The sequence below is a fragment of the Hipposideros armiger genome, unplaced genomic scaffold (genome assembly GCF_001890085.2).
Source record: "Hipposideros armiger isolate ML-2016 unplaced genomic scaffold, ASM189008v1 scaffold_94, whole genome shotgun sequence".
NCBI classification, from domain to species: domain Eukaryota; kingdom Metazoa; phylum Chordata; class Mammalia; order Chiroptera; family Hipposideridae; genus Hipposideros; species Hipposideros armiger.
Window position 1 is genome coordinate 1,295,809 of NW_017731444.1, and position 20,954 is coordinate 1,316,762.

The following is a 20,954-nucleotide window of genomic DNA, read 5'->3' on the forward strand; positions in this document are numbered from 1 at the left end:
AAGGGATGGTGAGGAATGTCAGATGTGATTGATGACTAATGGACTCTGCAGGGGTCTCAGGGGCTGTCCACGGATCTGTGTCTGGGACCTGGGCATAGGAGCTCTGAACCCAGGACACTTATAATGAAGACAAAGACTTGGGTGGGCCCAGGGCACAGGTAGGGGATCCCGTACTAGAGCATAGTGGGTAGTCGGGAGCCGGGCTCTGAGCTGTGGAAGTGTGGGTTCAAATCAATGCCCCTAGCTGTGTGACCTGGAGCAAGTCATTTAAACCTTACTCCACACGCTGGCTTCCTCTTGTGTTACTGAGGCCAAAAATAATCTCTACCTCATTGGATAGCTCCGAGGATTAACTCGCTAACTAACTCATCAACCAACTAATCCATTCTTTCATCCTTTTAAAAAATATTTCCTGGGTGCCTACAATGTGCCAGTCTGTGTGCCAGGTCCTGACGCTACGATGCTGAAGAAGACAGCCATGGTCCCCAGCAGCTGAGACTCAAAGCTGAGGGTCAGAAAGCTCATCTCATTCAGCACTGCCATGAGCAAGTGAAGAGGCCAGAGAGAGGCACTGGCTTGTTCAAGGTCACCCAGCAAGTTTGTGACAGAGCCAGAGATTTATCCACATATCCTCTCTCCCCGTGCAGTGCTTGTCCTATGAAAGGCAGGCATCAGTGACATTAAAGGGACACCCTGATAGGACCATAAGCTTCTTTAGAGCGACCCTGTTCCCCTGAAGGATGCGTGAAGGAGAGAAATGATCTCTATTCTAATCTTTTCAGAAGGTCTGCTATGTACAAGGCATAGCCATGCTAATGACAGGTGATGGAACATTCCACGGTGGCACTGAAATGCCGACTAGTGCTGCCATTTTGAAGAAAGAAGAGAGATATATTGACCACAGGTTCGAAGTGGGCTGAGAAAATGACACTCTGACACCTTTTATTCTCCCAGGAGAGGCAGCATTACCATCATCTTAAATGGGCATGGACTTAGGCCTAGAAATGCTCTTTGGGAAATTGTCCCACAGAAATAGCTGCACATGTAACAGCATGTGTACAAGGACATTTATTGAAGCAGTGATTATGCTTGAGAAAAGCACAAACATCCTGAAGCCCCTGCCCCATTCTCACTGGGGCAGGCTTGCAGTGGCAGCCAGGGAGACGAGGCAGCAGATAGAAAGAGTAAGGAGGAGGGGGTGGGCTGACACGGATGGTGAGCGCAAAACGGTTAGGTGAAGAAAGCCAGGGGCAGGACGCTGTGAACAGATAGCTCCTTCTTCCTTTCTCTCTTTCTTCAAAATATATTGATGTCAAAAGATCTATAAGAATATGCACTAACTCTTACTGGTGGCGACTCTTGGAGTGTGGAGTGTGGGGAAGGGGAGCTCACTTAAAACTTCTGCTTTCTATCTATAGACTTCTAGATTATTCTATAATAAACAGGAATTACTACTCTTAACATTAAAAAAAAAAGAATAATTTAAAAAGCCAGGTCTGTTGGAGTGAAGCCTCACCAGAGGATCCATCTGTGCTCTGGTCCTTCTGGTGGACAGAGTTCTCCAGGGTAAGGTGTTTGGTGACCGCCGGCTGCCCATCGTGCTCCACCTGGCAGGTGAGCCCCACCTCCTCCCTGTGGGCAGATAAATTCACGAGGAGCCAGTTCATCTGGTTAAAGGTTCCGTCCTTGTTCTCTGTGAGGGTCGAGGCCGTTTCTGTTCGTGACAAGTTTCTGTTCTCCAACCAGGTCAGCTGTAGGCGCTGGGGGTAGAACTTCTTCACCTGGCAGGTGACGTTCACCTGGTTCCCCGACACAGGGTGTTGGGTAACCTCCACGGTGGGCGGAACTGAAACAGCACAGGCAGAAGCTTTGACCTCACGGAACAGACAGATCACAGGGGAGGGCTCCATCACTTAGTTCCCCCCACCACAGCAAGGGGGTCACCCAGGACACTGCCAGGCATACAGCAGGTGCTCAAACACTGAGGGTGCTCCTTGCATGTGAATGAAATCACTAAGCACAATGCTTTGCACACAGTAGGTGCTCAAGGACTGGTAGCTCCTATTAGGGTAAGATGAAAGAATTGAAAAAGCACTGGCCCTGGCTTTCAGTAGGAATGCACTGACTGTAGTAAAACAAATGAAATCACCAAGCACACAGGGGCTTGGCTCACAGCAGGTGCTCAGTAACTGGAGTTGGTCTTGCTAAAGCAATGAAAGTACCTACACAGTGGTAGGTGTTCACCTGGCAGCTGCCATTAAACAGTAGTGAGTGACCAGCACATCCAGGTGCCTGGTTATGGGAAGGGCTGTCAGGAATTAGATTCCAGGCAATTCCAGGCCTGGAGCAAAAAGCAGGGGGAGGAGCCGGCTTGGAGGTTGGGGGCCAGGAGTGGGCTTCTCTGGGTGGGAGGGGATCTACCTCGGATGGTCTCAGACAAGTTGGCAGTCCCACGAAGAGGAGGGCTCCCCTGCAGAGTGACATGGACCACCTCACAGACCACCTGAGAGCGAACGTCCCCCGGGGCCAGCACCACCCTGGCTGTGCTGGAGACGCTGTAGGAAGCGCTGTCTCCCTCTGGGTCCACGGTGGTCTGGGAGGCTGGGAGCTGATTCCCATCTTTGAACCATTTCAGGACGATGTTTCGGGGGGAGAAGCCATGGGACTCACAGGTGAAGTTCACTGTCTGCCCAGGCGGGGCCCTCCCCGTGGGGCCTGATACCACGGGGGGAGAGGGTTTGGCTATAAAATGAACAATAAACATAATTGTGATTATCACCACTAAGGATAAGTGTGCAACACTGTTAAGAACCTTCTCATATATTATTTTTAAATCCTTCTAATAGTGCTGGGAGGGTGGTGTCATCATCCTCATCTTACAGAGAAGGACACACAGGTCCCCAAAGATAACCTGTAAGTAAGGGGCAGGGCCAACATGCGATTCCAGGCCTGAGTTCAAAGTCCACCTTCTTTTCTCTGCCGGGTGATTTCACACCAAACTGGACACAGAAACAAAATTACTGATGGATCCTCCTCTTCGTATTAACTGTTCCTAAGTGGCCTCCCCTAGAAACCTTCCCAACTTCAGAGAAAGCGTTTACAGAAGTAAATGCAGGGAAGCAATGGTGAGCGGGGCCGCCATGACGGCGGGAACCAGGCTGACCAGCTGACCAGAGGGGTGACGGGGGAACATTCCAGCTCCTTCTGTGAAATGGGACAGCAGGTATTTCTCCTTCCCGGGGCTGCAGTGAGGGTTCAATCAGGCAACGGAAGCACTTTTCTTTGAGTAAAACAGAAGATGCTTCCCCAAAATAAAAGAACACANAAACCTTCCCAACTTCAGAGAAAGCGTTTACAGAAGTAAATGCAGGGGAAGCAATGGTGAGCGGGGCCGCCATGACGGCGGGAACCAGGCTGACCAGCTGACCAGAGGGGTGACGGGGGAACATTCCAGCTCCTTCTGTGAAATGGGGCAGCAGGTATTTCTCCTTCCCGGGGCTGCAGTGAGGGTTCAATCAGGCAACGGAAGCATTTTTCTTTGAGTGAAACAGAAGATGCTTCCCCTAAATAAACAAACACAGGTCTATCTGAACCCAGACTTTCTTTATATCCAGATCTCTTTCCTTAGGAATTTATTGATTTATTCCATAGTTTTCATTCTTTCCACAGATATTCTTATCTGTGCCCATCCCTGAATTGGAAGGAAGAGGACAAAGGGATGGATGTTTTTTTCTGAATCTGGGTTCTTCTCTTGGGTCAGTTGTGGGTTGAAAACAAAGATCACTGAGTGCTGAGAAAGCCAAAGGTGGGTAATTTCTTAATCATTATTAAATTAGAAGAGACGCAGACACAGGCCCAGAAGCAGGCAGGACTCCTGTGTCCTGAAAGCATCCACACACCAATGAATCAAGAGTGAGGGCAGTTTCTCCCTGTAGAAGGGCTCTGTAGGGCGTGTCCATATTGTTAATTATTACCCAACACCTTCTGTAACAGTGGGCTGAAAGCAAATATGACAAATATTTGCATTGTAAATATTTAACTTACTTCCTAAAACTCATCAAACATTGTGAGGACATAGTAAGGGGGTGTCACTTGAATGAGTCAAGTCATGAAAACACCAGCAGCTGGACTCCCCTAAAGGGATGAGACGCTGGGCTCAGTTACCATCTATTAAGAGCATCTCGGAGCCTGACACTCGGCTGATCGCTGCACGCGCCTCAGCTTCTTCATCCTCCCGCCATCCCCTGAGGGAGGCCCTGTGTGGTCCCACTTGTGGGTGAGGCTCAGGGAGGAACGTGGCTGGCTGAGAGCACATAGCGAGTAAAGGGCAGAGCGCGTCTCACTGCACACGGGGCTGACTGACTTTAGCATCTCTGTTCTTCATCCATGAGCCTCAGTGTCTGTTTCTGCACAAAGTGGATCAAAACACCAGCCTGGTGAGATGAGTGAGGATGTATGTAAAGCTCAGAGCCTGGCACACAGTAGGTGCTTAATAAATAACACCTATGACTGTTGTCATAAAATCTGGTCTTACTGGTTCTGAAACTACCTGTTTGCTCTATAGGCAGTAAGAAGGCAAAAGCATAGCAGAAACACCGAGAAGAGTCTCAAATCCTGCTCCCTGCAGCTGCTGTAAAAAACCAAATGATAGAAGCAGAGAAACCACCGAATTATGATTCACTCCCTCCTTTTTAAATAATCCCCTCAGGAAACAAGTTTGACAAGTTGGCTTGCAAAACACAAACGAGACCTCTTGGTTCCCTAATCTCTGGAACCAAGGTGCTAGAAGAGACTGGAAAAGGCACGGGCTGCGGAGCCAGGCAGACGGGGGTAACTGACTTTCCCCGCCATTTACCAGCCGTGGGGCCTGAGCAAGTAGCGCCACCTCTCCAGGCCTCAGAGACCCTGATCTGTAGAAGGGATGAAATCAGACCATGAACCAGATCATGGCTATTAAGCACCCCCTTTGGCACCTGATTCTTAGTTGTTGTTCAAAGAACGAAGGTCGCTCTTATTGACTTGTTGTCACACATCAGGGATGAGGGTCCCACACTGTACTCACCACTCACAGTGAGCTGGGTGCCTGGTCCAGACTTAAACGCCACGTTTTCAGGGTCTTGGCTCCGGAACTTCACACAGTAGTAGGTACCGGCGTCTGCGGGGGTGATGTTACTGATGCGGATGGAAAAGTCCATGTTGTTGCCCTTTGTGGTGTCTGCAACAGTTGTTACTCGAGGGAAGCGGGTTGCCTCACTTTGTTTGAAACCGTAGATTAACTCCCGGCCTGGCCCTGTCCCCCTGAACCACCGGAAGGGCCCCACGGGGTACACGGAGGTCACAGTGCACAGCAGAGTGGCCGTCTCTCCAGCTGCGACTGACACTGGCCTTACAGGCTGAATCACCTGCAGGTCCTTCTCACCTGCCACTCCTGAAGGGAAACAAAGCAGGTATTTATTCATCCTTATGTGATCCTGTGGGTTTTGTCAAGTGTTTATCAACAAAAGCTTTCGCTGACTGAGCCCACTCTGTGTGTGGGCCTGGAGCTCAGTACATTGCATGTGTCATCGTGTGCAACCCTCACAATGAGCCTGTGAGACCCTGTTACAAATGAGGAAACTGAGGCACAGGGAGGTTAAGTGATGTGGCAGAGAGTGGGTGTGAGTGCTGAGCCCTCTCTGGAAGGGTCATGTCTGAGTTGGGCTCTGAATTCAAATCTGAATTTACCAGGAATTAAGGGGCACAGTGTTCCTGACAGAAGGAACAGCCTGGGCAAAGGCTCAGAGGTGGGTGGAGCATGATGTGTGGATGGTTCTATGAGAGTTTAGATTCTGTTTCTGGCTGGCCCAGGAAGCAGGCCCTGAGCAGGGAAGCTGTTCTCAGCAGGTGGGCCTGGTCCAGCCTGGATAGTGAGTGTCGGTCCTGGCTCAGGGCTTACTGCTGTGTGACCTTGGCCATCGCTCGGGCCACAGAGAAGATCCAATGGGTATCCCTGCATGTGCACTCAGCACTGCCAAGCTCCACATGTGAGTGCTGCCCTTTATTTGGGCAGGTCCCTTTACCGCCCTCTGAGCCTCAGTCTCATCTACCAAAAATTATATGACCCTGTCTTGGTGGATCTCTGGTAGGACCATCCAACAAGCCTGGGCCAGGACAGTGTCAAAAGAAGCGGCTGGTCTTTGGAGATGTCTGACACAGTTTGAAACCTGGCTCACCCTCTAGTCACATGTGCCCTAGTTTATCCACTGGTTCTGAGCCTCAGTTTCCTCATCTACAAGATGGGTAGATATCCCCTAGCCCTCTGTTCTGTCACTTAGCACCAAGCTGGGCACAGGGAAGCTACTGTCATTACACAATGAATAAACGAAGGAGGGTCTGTTGCTCAAACTTCATTTCTTCCAACCCTTGCTGAGGGTCCTGCAGGCCAGGCCTGTGCTGGGTGCTAGGGATAGAACCAGTTCAGACCCCAAGGGCTCGCAGGTGGTGCAGTTGGAAGGAGTCAGGAAGGTCGGTGGAGGGAAGGGGCCTGAGCCCCAAACTGGGAGGACTGGAGCACATAAGACAGGGGTTCTGGGCGGAGAAGATGGGAGGAGGAGGTGAGGACACAGGCAGAGGAAGGCGAGGCAGGTGAAGCTGTGTGAGATATGCTGCAGGTGCTCAGAGCAAGGCACAGCCAGGACCCTGACTCTGAACAAGGTGGGGGGTAGGGGAAAAGGACATTATAAAGACTTTGGAGAAACAGAGAGGTGCGGGGGGCGGGGGAGAGAGAGAAAGAGAGAGAGAGGGAGAGAGAGAATGAGAACTACAGAGATAGGCAGTGGGAGATGCAGACAGACAGAGTGAGAACCTGAGACAGATGTGGAGGCGGCAGCCTGGTGTAGGAGCAGACAGGCCATATGACCTTCGCCTGGGTGCTCCTCTCACCTATGATGTGACCTTGTCCTGTCCTGACGACCTAGATCACCTTTGCCTTGTACATAAGACAGGGTTGCAGCTGATGCCCTGAATAGCCCCCTCAGGCTCTGGCAGGGCAGGAGAGAGACCGTATGAATTTGCCCACCAGCCTGTGGCCTGGGACCACCCTACTGGCAGGGACAGGGCACCGGAGAGAAGGGAGGCCCTGGACTCCAGTCTGCGCTCACTGTGGGCAAGCCCAGGGCCTCAGGACGAGTCTCGCAACATTCTCCCCTTCCTTCCTCCCGCCCCTCCCCTCCCCCCAGCTCTGACTCCCAGGCCGGGGCCACCTGGTTCTCATGGCAGATGAGCAGAGACTCGGAGTGACAGCCTGACGATGGCCCAGTGCTCACAGTGCAGGGAAGAAACCAGAGCTCACAGGGACAGGGGCTCACGTGGAGCAGGTGGGCAGGTGTGTGAGAGGCACACAGAGGCCAAAAGAGGCCAACAGTGACCCAGGGACATCTGAGGCGGCACCAGCAACTGCCAACAGCATCCAGCCAGGTACATTCCCAACGGGTCTGCATTCCAGCATGACGACTGGAGGAGCTGGGAATGCCTCTTGGAGGCAGCACAGGCTGGAGCGAGCAGGACTGGGGAGAGCACAGGCTCCCCCTTTAGCAAGCTCAGCACCCGCCCTCCCTGGGCCTCCACTCCACCTTCCACAAATGGGGCACCGCCACCCCCCACCACCCCCAGGATAGTCATGAGGACTGTGACACAGCTGGACATAAATGCCTGCCGCAGAGGTGCTGGTTAAATTTTAGATTTGATTCCCATTATGATCACAGATATACTAGTATTTACTTGATTTTCTCTAGATTGTCATGTCCCCACAACCAGGATGTAGGACCCACAAGGGACTGTTTCCAACCCCTTGCCTACGCCAGTGTCTGGCACACACCAGGCCCTTAATAAACACATACTGAATGAACGCATGAATGAGTGATTGAAGGAGGGCTTTTACTTGCTCCTGGGCACATGCCTTCTCTGAGCCTCTTTCCTTGTCTGTTAAAGGGGCTGCTACAGGCATATACACCCAGCCGACGGGCAAGCCTGCAGCCTGGGACTGCGCCTGGCCCACAGGCGGCTCCTGTAATTCATGGCAGTTATTATTATCCTTATCAATAACACCACACAGGGCTGTGAGTCAGCCGCTGTGAGGGGAGCGGTGTGAGCAGGAGAGAAGGCTGCGGTGTCAGGCGTGTGGCGCGTCGGAGCAGGGCTATTCTTGTGGTGCAGCCGAGGCCAGCAATCACACCCGGGCAGGTGACAATAAAATCTGGAGCTGTGGAGGGCTGCCCCCACCCCCTTTTTTAAAAGTTCTCTCCACCAACTGCAGCCAGATTTAGGTGGCTTAATTAATTAGCTAGTGTTTATAAAGTGTTTGAAGAATTTTAAAGTGTGGCATAAGTGCCAAATATTATTTTAATCTGTGTACATGTGTGTTTTTTCCAGCAGAGAGTTTTTTTGTTTTGTTTTCCTGCTTGCTTGCTTTTCTTTTTCTCTGCAGGTTCTGCCCTGGGAACCGGGCTTGTTAAAACTCGTTCCTGCGGTTCTTCCCCTGGGGTCATCATGCTGGCATTGCCAACCATTTCCTGCTCTCTCCTGCCCCCTTGGCAGAGACAGCAACCGTCCAGGGGTCTTAACCATCTGTCTCCAGGAGAGGATGGTGGCTGGGTGGGCGTTGTCACATGCTACCTGAGGGAGTGGAAATTGGAACATCCTTTCAGGAAAGAAGTTTGGCAGGATGTACCAAAGATGTGAAAGCTGTTGGGAGTGGGGATCCTGTTTAACAATCTTGAAAACGTTGGGAAAGAAACCAAACAGCCAAAGACAGGGGATGGTTAAGTGAATTATGGCCTATCCCCTAGATGGAATTACAGGTAGCCATAAAAGTGCATCACTACGAAAACTGGTAATCTGGAAATTTTTACATGGCATAATTTTAGGTGATGTTGTGATTATGCAAATAAAACCTGTTCATTGCAAAGCATTTAGAGAAAACAAAAAAGTGTAAAAAAAATAATGATCTTGTAGAATACCATCAAAGACTACTGGGATCAACATTTCGTTGTAGTTACAACATGAGTGAATAAAAACATACTCAGTTATCATACTCAGATAACTAAGAATATGTGCAAACATTTTGCTTCATTCATTTGGTTCTTATAAAAATAAAAAATTGGAAATATCCTAAGCTTCAAGAAAAGGAGACCGGTTGATCCCATGATGTTGAACTCATGTGACGATCAAGTCTACAGCCATGAAAATGACAGTGTAGAATTATAATTATCGATGCAGAGATATATTAGGAATTCAGAGTCAGTTACTCAGTGACATTTTCAGTGTGATCCTAAACTCTAGGTTGTTTTTTAAAAAATGATGTATATTAAAGATTAGCAATGATTAATTCTAAGTAGTAGATTTACAAGGGATTTTGTTTTTATGTGTTATGTTTGCATTGCTTGTGCAATAAAAAAGAAGAAAAAACTATGCTTTCAGTGTGATCATGACTTTGTAAAATAAAATAAAACTATATGCAAATATACAACTATAAGGTATTATACAAAACTATAAGACACAACTCTCTTCAGATCATGAATCTAAAGCGGATGGGTTTTTATTTTTCTTTCTATTTGGGGGATTTTTCATTTTCTAAACTGCATAAATATTAAAGAATATTTACCGTATCCCATTGTGTAATAAGAAAACCTATACATGCAATATGTATGTTACATATGTGTTTATTGTTTGAATGAACCTTCCCTCCAAGTTTGTCTGTTTTGTTCACTATTTTCCTCAGCTCCTGATACAGTGCCTGGTGTAGAATAGATGCTCAGTAAATATTTGCAGATTGGACCAGCCGAGTGGCGCGATGGTTAAGAACTGGCTTGGGACGCCAGAGGGCCCCGGTTCAGATCCCACATATGAGGGTCAGTGACACTGCCCTCCACAGCTAAGATGCTGATCAACAGCTCAACCTGGAGCTGGGCTGCCGTGAGTCGCCGGCGACGGGGTAGGCTGCAGCCCCTGCTGCAGTGGGTTGCCATGGGCTACCGTGTGTAGCCAGCAGCCGCAGTGAGCGGCCGTCCAGAAGCCGGCGACTGATCTGCCTCGCCCGGGAAGAGTGCAATGATGGTGCCAAATTGGGCCAGTGAAGCAACGTCCTCCACAACTAGACTGAAGAACAAAACAACAGCAAGTTGTTCCCCTTCCCCCAATTCCCCAGCGCTGTTCCCATCACCCCAATTCCCCAATAAAAATCTTTAAAAATATATATATATTATATGTATATATTTGCAGATTGACCAACCAATCAAATGTCTAGAGAAAAAGGTCTAGAATAATAAACACCGTAACTAACGTTGAGGTGTGTTACGTCTGGGAAATGGGACCAAGGATCAGTGCATTTTCTTTTTACTTTATAGTAAACAATATATTGAAGTCTTTTTTTTTCTTTTTAAGAGAGCATTGACTGCTTTTGGAAAAAAATTAAAGCACTGAAATAAAACCTATGAGTAAGTTTCCTAATGGGAGAAGTCAGCGCAGTGGGTGGTACCTGCCCATGTATTTGCTGTAAGAGGGAAATCAGTGTCTACCGGATGTGGGAGCCCACAGCACCGGGTGGTCGATGATGAATCGCTGGAGTCTACTGTGCGACAGGCCCTGAGAAATGGCTGTGTCCCGGCCATGTGGAGCTTGCCCATGAGTGGAGAAGACAGACGTTAAGGAAAAATCCAAGTGATTATATTTGGAAGTAACACCAACGCCTTAGACAAGGGGCTCCTGCTGGCATCTCTGACCCCATCTCCCACCCCGTCCCGGGGACCAGCTCCTACCACCCCAGTCTCCTTCGTCTCTCACAAACAGGCCCAGGAGGGTGTGAGGGATGCACTGAGATGGGGGCTGAGAACTGACCATCAGGCTTGGGAACATATACGTATTGGAAATACATATGTATTGGAAATATATATACATATATAAATATAAAATTTGTATAAATTTTATTGTATAAATTTTATTGTATAAAAAATGTATAATTGTTTTGATACTCTCTGTATACACACACGCACACACACACACACACACACACAGAGGGTATCAAAAAAATGTATAAACATTTTAAGAAAGAAAAAACTGTATTAAAATTGTAATACTCAATATATACTGATAATAAAAGATGAATACAAGTCACGTTTGACTTCTGCAGTTACAAGAGGTGCTCAAAGTGGTGACCATCAGTATCCAGACACTTCTGATTACTGGGAACAACTTTGACCAAAGTGTCCACTTGTATACATTTTTGATACTCCCGATACATACATATATGTGTGTGTATGTATGTGTGTGTGTGTGTGTGTGTGTGTGTGTGTGTGTGTGTGTGTGTATATATATATACACACAATTTTCCATGTCCATGTGTAGCTTTTGAGTTAAGAAAAGATGAAAACCATTTTCATTAGAAGTGAAAAAATAAGCCTGGATGCTTTTCTAACGTTAAAAACAAATCAACTTAGAACTGAAACTTGCAGGGAGGGAAACGGCCTCTGTGATCCCTGGGTGTGATTCCTCTAGAAGCCTGCCTCATCAGGGTACAGAGAACAAGGCTGAGATGTACATGGCCCAAGAGCCAGCCTTGCCCAGGTGGCACTCACTGTCACTCACGTGGGAACCTGCCCATCCCCCAGAAGCAGTGGGCCACCAGAGCAAAGCCGCAGTGGGTGGGAGGGAGGCTGGAGGCCACCCGTCAGGTGTCCACAAACTCAAGGAGCACAGGGCCTGGGGCTCTGGCAATGCCTGGGGTTCAGCATCCCAAGATGACTCGAATGACACCCCAGTCCCCGCAGCAGGGGCAGCTCGGCACCCCCTTCCCTGACCACAGTCATGGTCATCCCAGGGGGCTGCTGGTTTATCACCCATGAGCACAGCAGCTCCTCGTCAGGTGCCGCCTTTGGTGTCTTCTGGGTTATGATGTGATGGCTGTGTGTGAGTGGGTAGTGCAGGAGCGTGGATGAGAGTACGCACACAGGAGTGAAGGAGAGCAGATGAGGGAGTGTGCACACACGTGCCTGAGTGTGCCGAGGGCAAGCATTCACACACATATGCATGGGTGGGCCCCAGGGGGCCGTGTACACAGTGAGTGTGTGCACGAATTGATGTGTGTGTGCAGGAACGTGTGACAGGGCAGCTCAGAGTGTGTTTTGGGGGGGGGGCAGCGAATAGGGCATGAAGGGTGTGAAGGAGCATATCTGAATCATGGGCGTCCTGGGTGTGTATGCGCATGTCAGTGGCATGAGAGGGTGTGTCTGTGTCTGAGGGTGTGACAAGATGTCTGGGAGGGGTATGAGTATAGGGGTGCACGTGAACATGTGTGGGGGAAGAGGGGTACAGGAGAGACAAGCACATGAGTGGGATGTGTACATGAGAGCGTGTGTGTGTGTACAGGGTGTGTGCACAGGGAGGGCAGGTGTGCAGGGGTGTGGTTACACATGAGTGTGAATGTGGGAGACATGCTGACTTAAGTGCTGGGGAGCAGGGACGGCAGCAGCTGTGTACATCCTGCATGTCCACGTGCCCAGCTGTGAACATGCCTGGCTCGTGTGAGTTTCCACGCACACAGGTGCAGAGAAAAAGGAGGATAGAAGCGACACTTCCCTCAAGTCTGTCATCAGGTCCTGGTGGGCACAGCTCTGTGTGGCACCTAGCACAGGGTCCTGCCCTTGAGAGGAGGCTCAAACCTTTATTGACACCTACTTACTATCTGTGGCCACAAGGCACAGTGGTGAAGAGACCAGCCCAGAACTACTGTGCTGGAGCCCATGACCCTGGGTGGGGGACAGATGGTCCCTGGGCTGATTCATGGAGGGGGCTGCACAGGTGGATGGCTATGAGAACTTTGCAGTTCCCAAGGGAGCTCGGGGCTCTGAAGCAGGTGTGCCAGGGCTCCGGCGGCCGCAGCTAAGCCTTGCTTTTTCTCTGGAGTCGGACCGATTCATTCACGCCCTCTCAAATTGTGCTCTGCTGCCAGCCCCTGTCCTAGATGCCACAGGACACAGAGCCAAGTAAGATAAATCTCTGCCCTTGTCCCAAACATGGGCAATGACCACATGCAGGCCAATCAGTGAGCAAGTAGAGGCTTTGGAATGGGGTCCTGGAAAAAGGGTGGGACCTGAGAAGACTTCCTGGAGGTGGTGGCCCATGACCTGGGCCTTGAAGGCTGACAGAGGCTGGGAAGGAGGGAAGGCATTCCAGGAGAGGGGAACCACATGAGCAAAGTGCAGAGGAGAGAAAAGGGCTCCAGACGACCCAAGGACCGGGGCAGAGTCCTTGGGACATGCTTTTTGACTGTGAGCTAGCTGGGATAGGGCAACACGGGGACTGGGCTAACCTGGCACACTAAAGGATGGCTTCAGCTGCCATCTGAAGAGCAGGCCATCACTGGGAGCAGTCTACTGCTACCGCTGTATAAACACATTGTGCAGAGACACACCACGTGCTGTGGTAGAAGCTACCACTTGCATTGGAGCCAGCAAAAAAAAGGGGGTGCATCGTTGCCTTGTAAATAAGGTGGGGGTGGGGTCAGCAGGCCCAGGGTACTCTCTCCCTACCCCCACTCCAGGCAACTCGGGGAACTGGGCACTGTGCCATATCCTTGCAGGGAAAGGGTAGACCCAGGTAACCCCTCAAGGTAGCAAGTAAATTTTTAAGGTGCCAACAGTCTAAAGCTTGGGCTTTGGGGCCAAAAGACCCATATGTCTCGTCCTTAGCAGGGTGACTTGGCAATGTCACTTTTCTCTAGGCCTCCACTTTTTCATCTGTAAACAAAGGAATAACACCATCTCTTTCCCCAAGGTCAGGGTCGCACAGATATCAGATGGTCGGCCAGTGATCAGAAAAGCTGGACTGAGAGCTGTACATTTCTTCAACTCCCCTCTCTCCGCCATGTCCCATCTATTAGCAGATCCTGCCAGCTCAACTTCCAAGGTTTGGCCAGGCTCTGACCTCTTCTTACCACCTCTTCTGCACCACCCTCCCTCACCTGGATCCTTATCTCAGTTTCTAAACTGGCCTCCCCACCTCCACTTCACCACTCTCCAACACATATGCCCTCAGTAGCCAGAGGAGCCTCTGAAACCTGAGCCAGGTAACATCCTTCCTTTGCTCAAAATACTCCTACAGCCCCCACTGCACTCAGAGTGAGATCCAGAATCCTTTCAGTGGCCTCCAGGACCCTACAGCCTTGCTCTCAGTCATGCCAGATTCTCCACTCACCCCAGGGCCTTTGCACTTGCCATTGCCTCTGTCCGGCACTCTCATCCCCTAGATATCTACACACTAGCTCCCTTACCTCCTTCAGGCCTATCTGAGAGGTCTTCCCTGGCCACCCTGTATAAAATACTACCCCCTCAATGCCCCTTGCTCTGCTTTATTTTTTTCATAGCACCCACCACCCCACATATTATATATTTGTTAATTTCTTTAGTGTTCATCTTCCTAAGCTAGATTACTATGAGTCCTTTGAGAACAGGGACGTAGTTTTGTTCCCTGTGGTGCCCTCGAGGTTTACACCATGCCTGGCATTTGTTGAACATAGTTTTGGTTTGGATTTCAACTTTGCCACTTGACATGACCTCAAGAAATGTCTAAACCCCCCTGGATCTCCACTTTCTTATCTGCAGAATGGGGATGATGATGACAATGATACTAATCACTAGGGTTGTTCTGAGGATGAAAAGGACTAATGTAAAGATCTCAGCGCTGTGCGCTCAAAGCAGGGCAGCTGTTACCACATAGCGGATATTTCAGGATGAAGGGGATGACACATGATCAAAGCCTTAAGCCTGAGAAGCTAAGGATTCTCTCCCAGGCAGAACACGCTCTGCTCCAATGGATGCACGAGACCACTCGGAGCAGGACCTGCGGGCAGGCTGAGCATGCTGTTGGCAAGGAGGCCGGGAGACAGGGAGGGCCAAAGGCCTGGAGAGTGTTGGCTGGGTTTAGGCTGGACCCAGAGGTAATGCAGAAATGCAATGTGGTTCTGTTTGCAAAGTAGGAGCAAAACAACTATCTCTCTGTGTGTAAATGTCTTCTGTATTTACCTGGCAGAGAGGGACCAGATGAGGAGGGGAGAGCACGCAGGGATACTACCCACCATTCACTGTGCTTGGTGCCTTGACAACCTAAGGATCATCTCCCCATCTCCCCATTTTGCAGAGGGAGAAACTGAGACCTGGAGAGACTGAGATCCCAGGTGATGTCCTGCCGACCTCCAGGCTCAAGTGCTCCTCTAGGACAGGCCTTGGTGCTACTCAGCCTTGCTCTTGTGGGTACAAGGTGTGGATGAGGCAAGATAATGGGAAGTCCTCAAATATTTAGCTGTCATCACAGCCTAGTGGGATGAGGGCTGTTGTCACCATCCCCTTCCTACAGGTGAGGAAGCTGAGACCCTAAGAGGCAGGGAAGGGACAGAGGTAGGACTCAAACACAGACATATGGGACTACCATCGTCTGCATCAGAGCCCGTGTGTGATCGCTTCTCCCAGCGACGGGGTCCCCTCCAGCTCAGGCTTCTGGATTCTCGGGCTGCCAAGGACATGCACGCATTTTCCCAGCTGAGATAAAGGCCCCCTTAAAAGCGACACACATTTATTAAATGGCATTTGCCAAGGTTTCAGCACACGCTGCTGCCGACAACAGACAGTCTCGGGATGAGATTTTTCCCCCGACCTGACACTATTCACTGATGCCTTTTATAGCACTTTTTGCAACTTGCAAAAGCACTTTCTATGGCTCTCAATTCCCTTAACCCTCAATAGTCCACATGCGGGAGGAAATGTTGGTAATGTTTCCATTTTGCAGATGGGGAAACTGAGGCTCAAAGCAGGGAAGACACTTGCTCCAGAGCACACAGCCAGTAAGCAGCACATATTGGATTCATAATTCAGGAATGTGACCCAAAGTGCGTGCCCATTTCACTGTCTGCCCTGCTAGAGAGGAGTTCTGGAGTGTCCTCAAGACAAAGGAGGGTATGGGTAATCGGGGCTGGAGCATTAGGGCTGGAGGGGACCTGCAGGAGAGCAGTCAAGCTGAGCCTCTGCTTCACAGAATGGGAAACTGAGGCCCAGAGGGGCAGTGTAGTAAGTTTCAGGTCTCCTGCCGGTAAGAAGTGGAGCTGGAGCTCCACCTGCTCTTTCAACCCCAAACCATGAAATGATGATCATAACAATAACAGCAATAGGAATACTGGCTAACAAGCATCAAGTACTGACATTCCTAGGAGCATGACAGACCTCTTCAAACCTCCATAGGGACCAGCAAGACAAGGTGGTCACTACCCCCCATTTCACAGAGGACAAGACTGAGGCTCAGGGAGGCACTTGGTCAAGGTCATGGTCTGACTTTACCTGGGTCTTCACCCACAGTAGCAGATGGCCTCGTGCAACCAAGGACCCTGAGTCAGGCCCACCAAACCAAACCCTGGCTGAAAATGGCACTGATTGTGTCATGTTTCATGGTCTGTCTGTTCATTTTGTGTGGCCACGATTTTAAGTACAAATTCTGGGGTTTCTCTCTCCATCCCAGCTGACACTATTTTTGTATTTCCTGCTTTTCCAAGGATCCTGTGTCAGCAAGATGGGCAAGGATTTGTGATGTGGCCCTGGCCACAGAGGCACTATGTAATAGTCAGGGCACAACTCTGCTTCTGGACCAGGGTAACTGCCTGTGTGACCTCGTAGCTCGGAGCTTCTTCCTTAAAATGGGATCTTTGTACCCTCCTGTTCCCTTCATTCAACCAATATGTGCTATCCCACCCACTGTTGCCAGGCCCTATGCTAAGGTCCCCGGGGGCCCAGCAGTGAGTAAGACAGACATAGTCCCAGGCCGGCCGAGTGGCTTAGTTGGTTAAGAGTGTGAGCTCTGAGCAACAGGGTCACCCGTTCAATTCCCACATGGGCCAGTGAGCTGCACCCGAGCTGAGCTGGTGAGAGCACGTGCTCTTAACAACAAGGTTGCCCGTTCGACACCTGTATGGGATGGTGGGCTGCACCCCGCCCCCCCACCTGACTAAGATTGAACACAGCACCCTGAGCTGAGCAGCCACAAGCTGCCAATGGATGGAGGTGGCTAGATGGCTCAGTGTGCAACAAGTTTGCCAGTTGGACTCCCTCATGGGATGGTGGGCTACAACCCCCTGCCCCGCAACTAAGATTGAAGGCAGCAACTGGACTTGGAACTGAGCTGTGCCCTCCACAACTAAGATTGAAGGACAACAACTTGACTTGGAGCTGATGGGTCCTGAAAAAACACAATGTTCCCCTCCCCAATTCTCCAATAAAATCTTTTTTAAAAGAAAGAGAGAAAAAGAAAAGAAAAGACAGACATAGTCCCTACTCTCATGTAGCTTATATCCTAGTGGAGAAGACAGGGCTAAAGTAATGAAATGAATATAGAAATGGCTAGGAGTGCTAAGAAGCAAATTTGGTGTCATGATAGAGAATAAGGGGAAACTGCTTTTAGATTGAGGTGGTTGGGAAAGGCATTTCTGAGGAGGTGAGACTGTAGCTGAAATACGAAGGAAGCAAAGGCCAGGGAAGGTGTTCTAGTAGGAGAGAACAGCAAGTGCAAAGGCCCTGAGGTAGGAAAGGCCCTGAGGTGTGTCTGAGGGTCAGAGAGAAGGCTACCATGGCTGCAACTCACAGAGGAAGGAGAGTATGGTATGAGATGAGGCTGCAGAGACAGAGGTGATCCAGAAAATGTCATGCCTCTTGAGCAAGGAGTTTGATTTTATTCTAAGGGCAGTGGGAACCATGGAAAAGTTTGGAGCAGGAGCAAAGAGGATTTGATTCACTCAGCTCCTGTGGGTGAAGAGACTGAAGGGCACCAGAGTGGAAGCAGGAAAGCGGTGGTGAGGGTGCTGCAGCAATTAGGGGCCTGGGCTCAAATCCTAGCTCTGCACTTATAGGTGTGTGCCCTTGGGCAAGTCACTTTACCTCTCTGAGTCTCGGTTTCTTCATCTATCCAGTGGGTATAATCATAGTTCCCATCTCACAGAACTGTGGTGAGGATTAAATGAGATAACGTACAAACGAGTGATCCTATCCCCTGTCCTGATGTGTTCAATGTCGGGCGCTCAATGAACCAGATTCTACTGGCTCTGGCCCTGCCCTCTCTTAGTGTCCCCACCCCTTGTCCCCCTTCACTCCAGCCTCACTGGCCTCCTTGCTATTCCTGAAGCTCATTTTGGCCTCAGGGCCTTTGTACGTGCTCTTCCTTCAGTGTGGAGCACTCTTCCCCTGATAGTCCCACAGCTGCTCTCTCTGTCTAACTGAGGCCTCTCTCCTCAGAGAGCCCTGCCATCTGTCCCCACGTAACCTTCTGCTCCCTGGTTCTGCTTTAGATTTCTTCACGGCACTGCTCTCTACCTGAGGTAATGTTTAGGTGGGTCTGTTTCTATTTCCTCACTAGAGTGTCAGCTCCGTGAGAGCAGGTGTTTTTGTCTGTCTGGTCCACAGTTGTATCACCGCGACCTAGAGCTTCTCCTGGCACACAGAAGATGCTCGAAAATATTTGTCGAGTGAACATTTATAATCAAAATGACCACACTAAGGATAGCAAAGCGGTTAAGAGTAAACCGGGGCTTGGGTCAGACTTTAACTCTCATTGGTTATGTGGCCTTGGGAGGAGCCCATCTTGGCCTTAGGAGCCTCAGTTTCCTTATCTGTAAAATGGGGATGAAGGACTCCATGGTTTTTGGCTCATTGAGAGGATCAGACAACAATGCACATCAAAGTAGTGATGGATGAAATGATACCCGATGTCTAACACTGGCTTTCTGACACTACCCCCAGCAAGGTGAGGGCAGGTGAAACAAAAATGGCCGGTCAGTGTTGAAGCTGGGGTTCCTTTCACCATTCCTTCTCATTTTGCAAATGTTTGAAATTTTCTAAAATAAAATGATGAGGGAGAGACAGTACAGGTTCAAGGCTCCGCTTTGTGCCTAGCACCCAGCGCATAATTTCCTCCCACCATGAGCTTCCATTTCCGAAGGACACTGTGCACTTGGAGAATGGGGCGCTAGCGAGGGCCGTGCACCCATGGCCTCAGCACCCACACACTCCGGCCGTCCCACCGGCCGGAAGCTCATGGCTCACTCCCTGCCTCTCGTCTCCCTCCTGATCTGACACCTCATCTCCTTCAGCTCCTGGCGCTAATCTGCAGCCATCTAACACCCTGCGCCCCCAAATGGACGTGCCAGGAAATCGTACAGACACAAAGATCCAATTCTGTATCGTTTCCGACTTCCACCTCAGCTGTTTTGCATCTCTCCGGACTGAGGGCCTGGCAAGACACCTGGCAGGGAGAATCCATCTTGCGGAGGGCTCCGACAGAAGACCTGCCCAGGAACGCCCAAGTTAACAGGAAAGCAGTTTCAGCTGTGAAAATAGATGCTTCCTTCTCCAGTAGGGGACGGAAACACATCTTGGGAACACCTGTCTCCTCTGCCTCCCAGGAGGGTACACTGATTGACAGAAATATGAGAGGAGTGCCAAGAAGGCAGGATGCCAGCACTCCTGGGCCTCAGTTTCCCTACCTGTCAAACAGGGCTAAGTGATGCCTAGTTAACAGCATGGGCTGTGCGGTCGTTCTGACTGCCACTTATTGCGTGGCCTTGGGCAAGTCGCTCAGCTCTGAGCCTTGTTTCCTTATTGGTCAAACAGATCTCATGGTAACCAAGCATACCAACCAGGGTTACTGTGAGTCCCACTGGGATCACACACGCCAAGTGCCAAGCTTAGTAAATGGCCAGAAATGATGGCCCCCATTATTGTTACTTTAGTATTTTCCCATGGAATTCGGGATCCTGTCAGATTTCTAGTTTGAACAATGGAAACTTCCACTACACCCCAGTTTTAAAGAGCCTTGGCCTGGACCACAGGGGACTTGGCGCCCAACCCATGCCTTGCCACAGATCTGCTGTGCGAACCCACCAGTTCCCTCCTATCTCCGGGCATCAGCATTCTCAGTGACGCACTGGATGAGAGGACTGACGGCTCTCTCAGGCCCCCTCCGGCTTCCCATATCTGGGAAGGCACAATTCCAGACCCGTGGATCAGGACAGAGACACCTAGAGGCAGGCTGTGCCCACGGCGCTCAGTTGCACTAGCAGACAATTAAATCACACAGTCTGGGTTCCTGCTCAGCTTGTCCACCTCCCGCCGGCATACAAGCTACAGGGAAAAACCTCAGACTGAAGACATTCACTTCCCTATCGGCTTGGCTGTCCTGTGAGTTCCCACTCTGAGCAAGGAGCTGTGCTAGGTGTATTATGAGAGTCAGTCCCGCTTTTGTAGATGAGGAAAATCCAAGCACAACAAAACCAATGATGACAACACTGACTGATATGTACTGAGCACTCACTATGTGCCAGGCACGGCCTCCAGCATCATACATGCAGTCATCGACCAATCCTCCGAACAGAGTTGTTGATGTCATCTGTTTTATAGATGAGGAAACTGAGATGCAGAGCTCAGTAATTTATCCAAGTAGATAGTGGAGCTGGGACTCACCCTCAGGGGTCTGGCTCCCAAGCCTGCAGCTCCCTGGGCTATGCTGTGTCTCTACATGGAGAGGCTAAATGACCACTATGTCGCAGGAATACCATGCCAACCAGGTGCTAGCGTTAAACATGCAAACCTGTGGTGATAAGACAAGGGGAAAGCAATATGTCGCCTCAGGCAGGATCAGATAAAATCCTGGGGGAGCGTTCAGAGCAGGAAGAGGCCCTTTGGAGCATGAAGGATGAGTAGGATTTGGGCATATGGAGATAAGGGGATGCGGGGAAGGGCCTCTCTGATGGCAGGAACAGCATAAGCGAAGGCACAGGCATGAGAGAGTTTAGCTAAGGGCATGGGTTTGTACAAAAGCGTTCACCAAACTGGGTTAGGCTGCACGGTAATGGGTGTTATACAAACCAAATGCATCTTCGTCATATGTTTGGG

At 50.1% G+C, this 20,954-nt stretch overlaps 1 protein-coding gene across 9 annotated transcripts in view; it reads right to left on the reverse strand.

The window, feature by feature from the left end:
* The window catches only part of LOC109384431 (tyrosine-protein phosphatase non-receptor type substrate 1), a 45,024-nt gene that overhangs the window by 15,507 nt on the left and 8,563 nt on the right, over nucleotides 1–20,954 (reverse strand). For all 9 annotated transcript variants that reach the window (XM_019645769.1, XM_019645768.1, XM_019645773.1 and 6 more), the window contains 3 exons: nucleotides 5,063–5,428; nucleotides 2,422–2,742; nucleotides 1,517–1,846 (listed from right to left, as the gene is read on the reverse strand). In XM_019645769.1, the coding sequence (XP_019501314.1) occupies nucleotides 1,517–1,846; nucleotides 2,422–2,742; nucleotides 5,063–5,428 (1,017 nt within the window). The remainder of the gene's footprint in view (nucleotides 1–1,516; nucleotides 1,847–2,421; nucleotides 2,743–5,062; nucleotides 5,429–20,954) is intronic.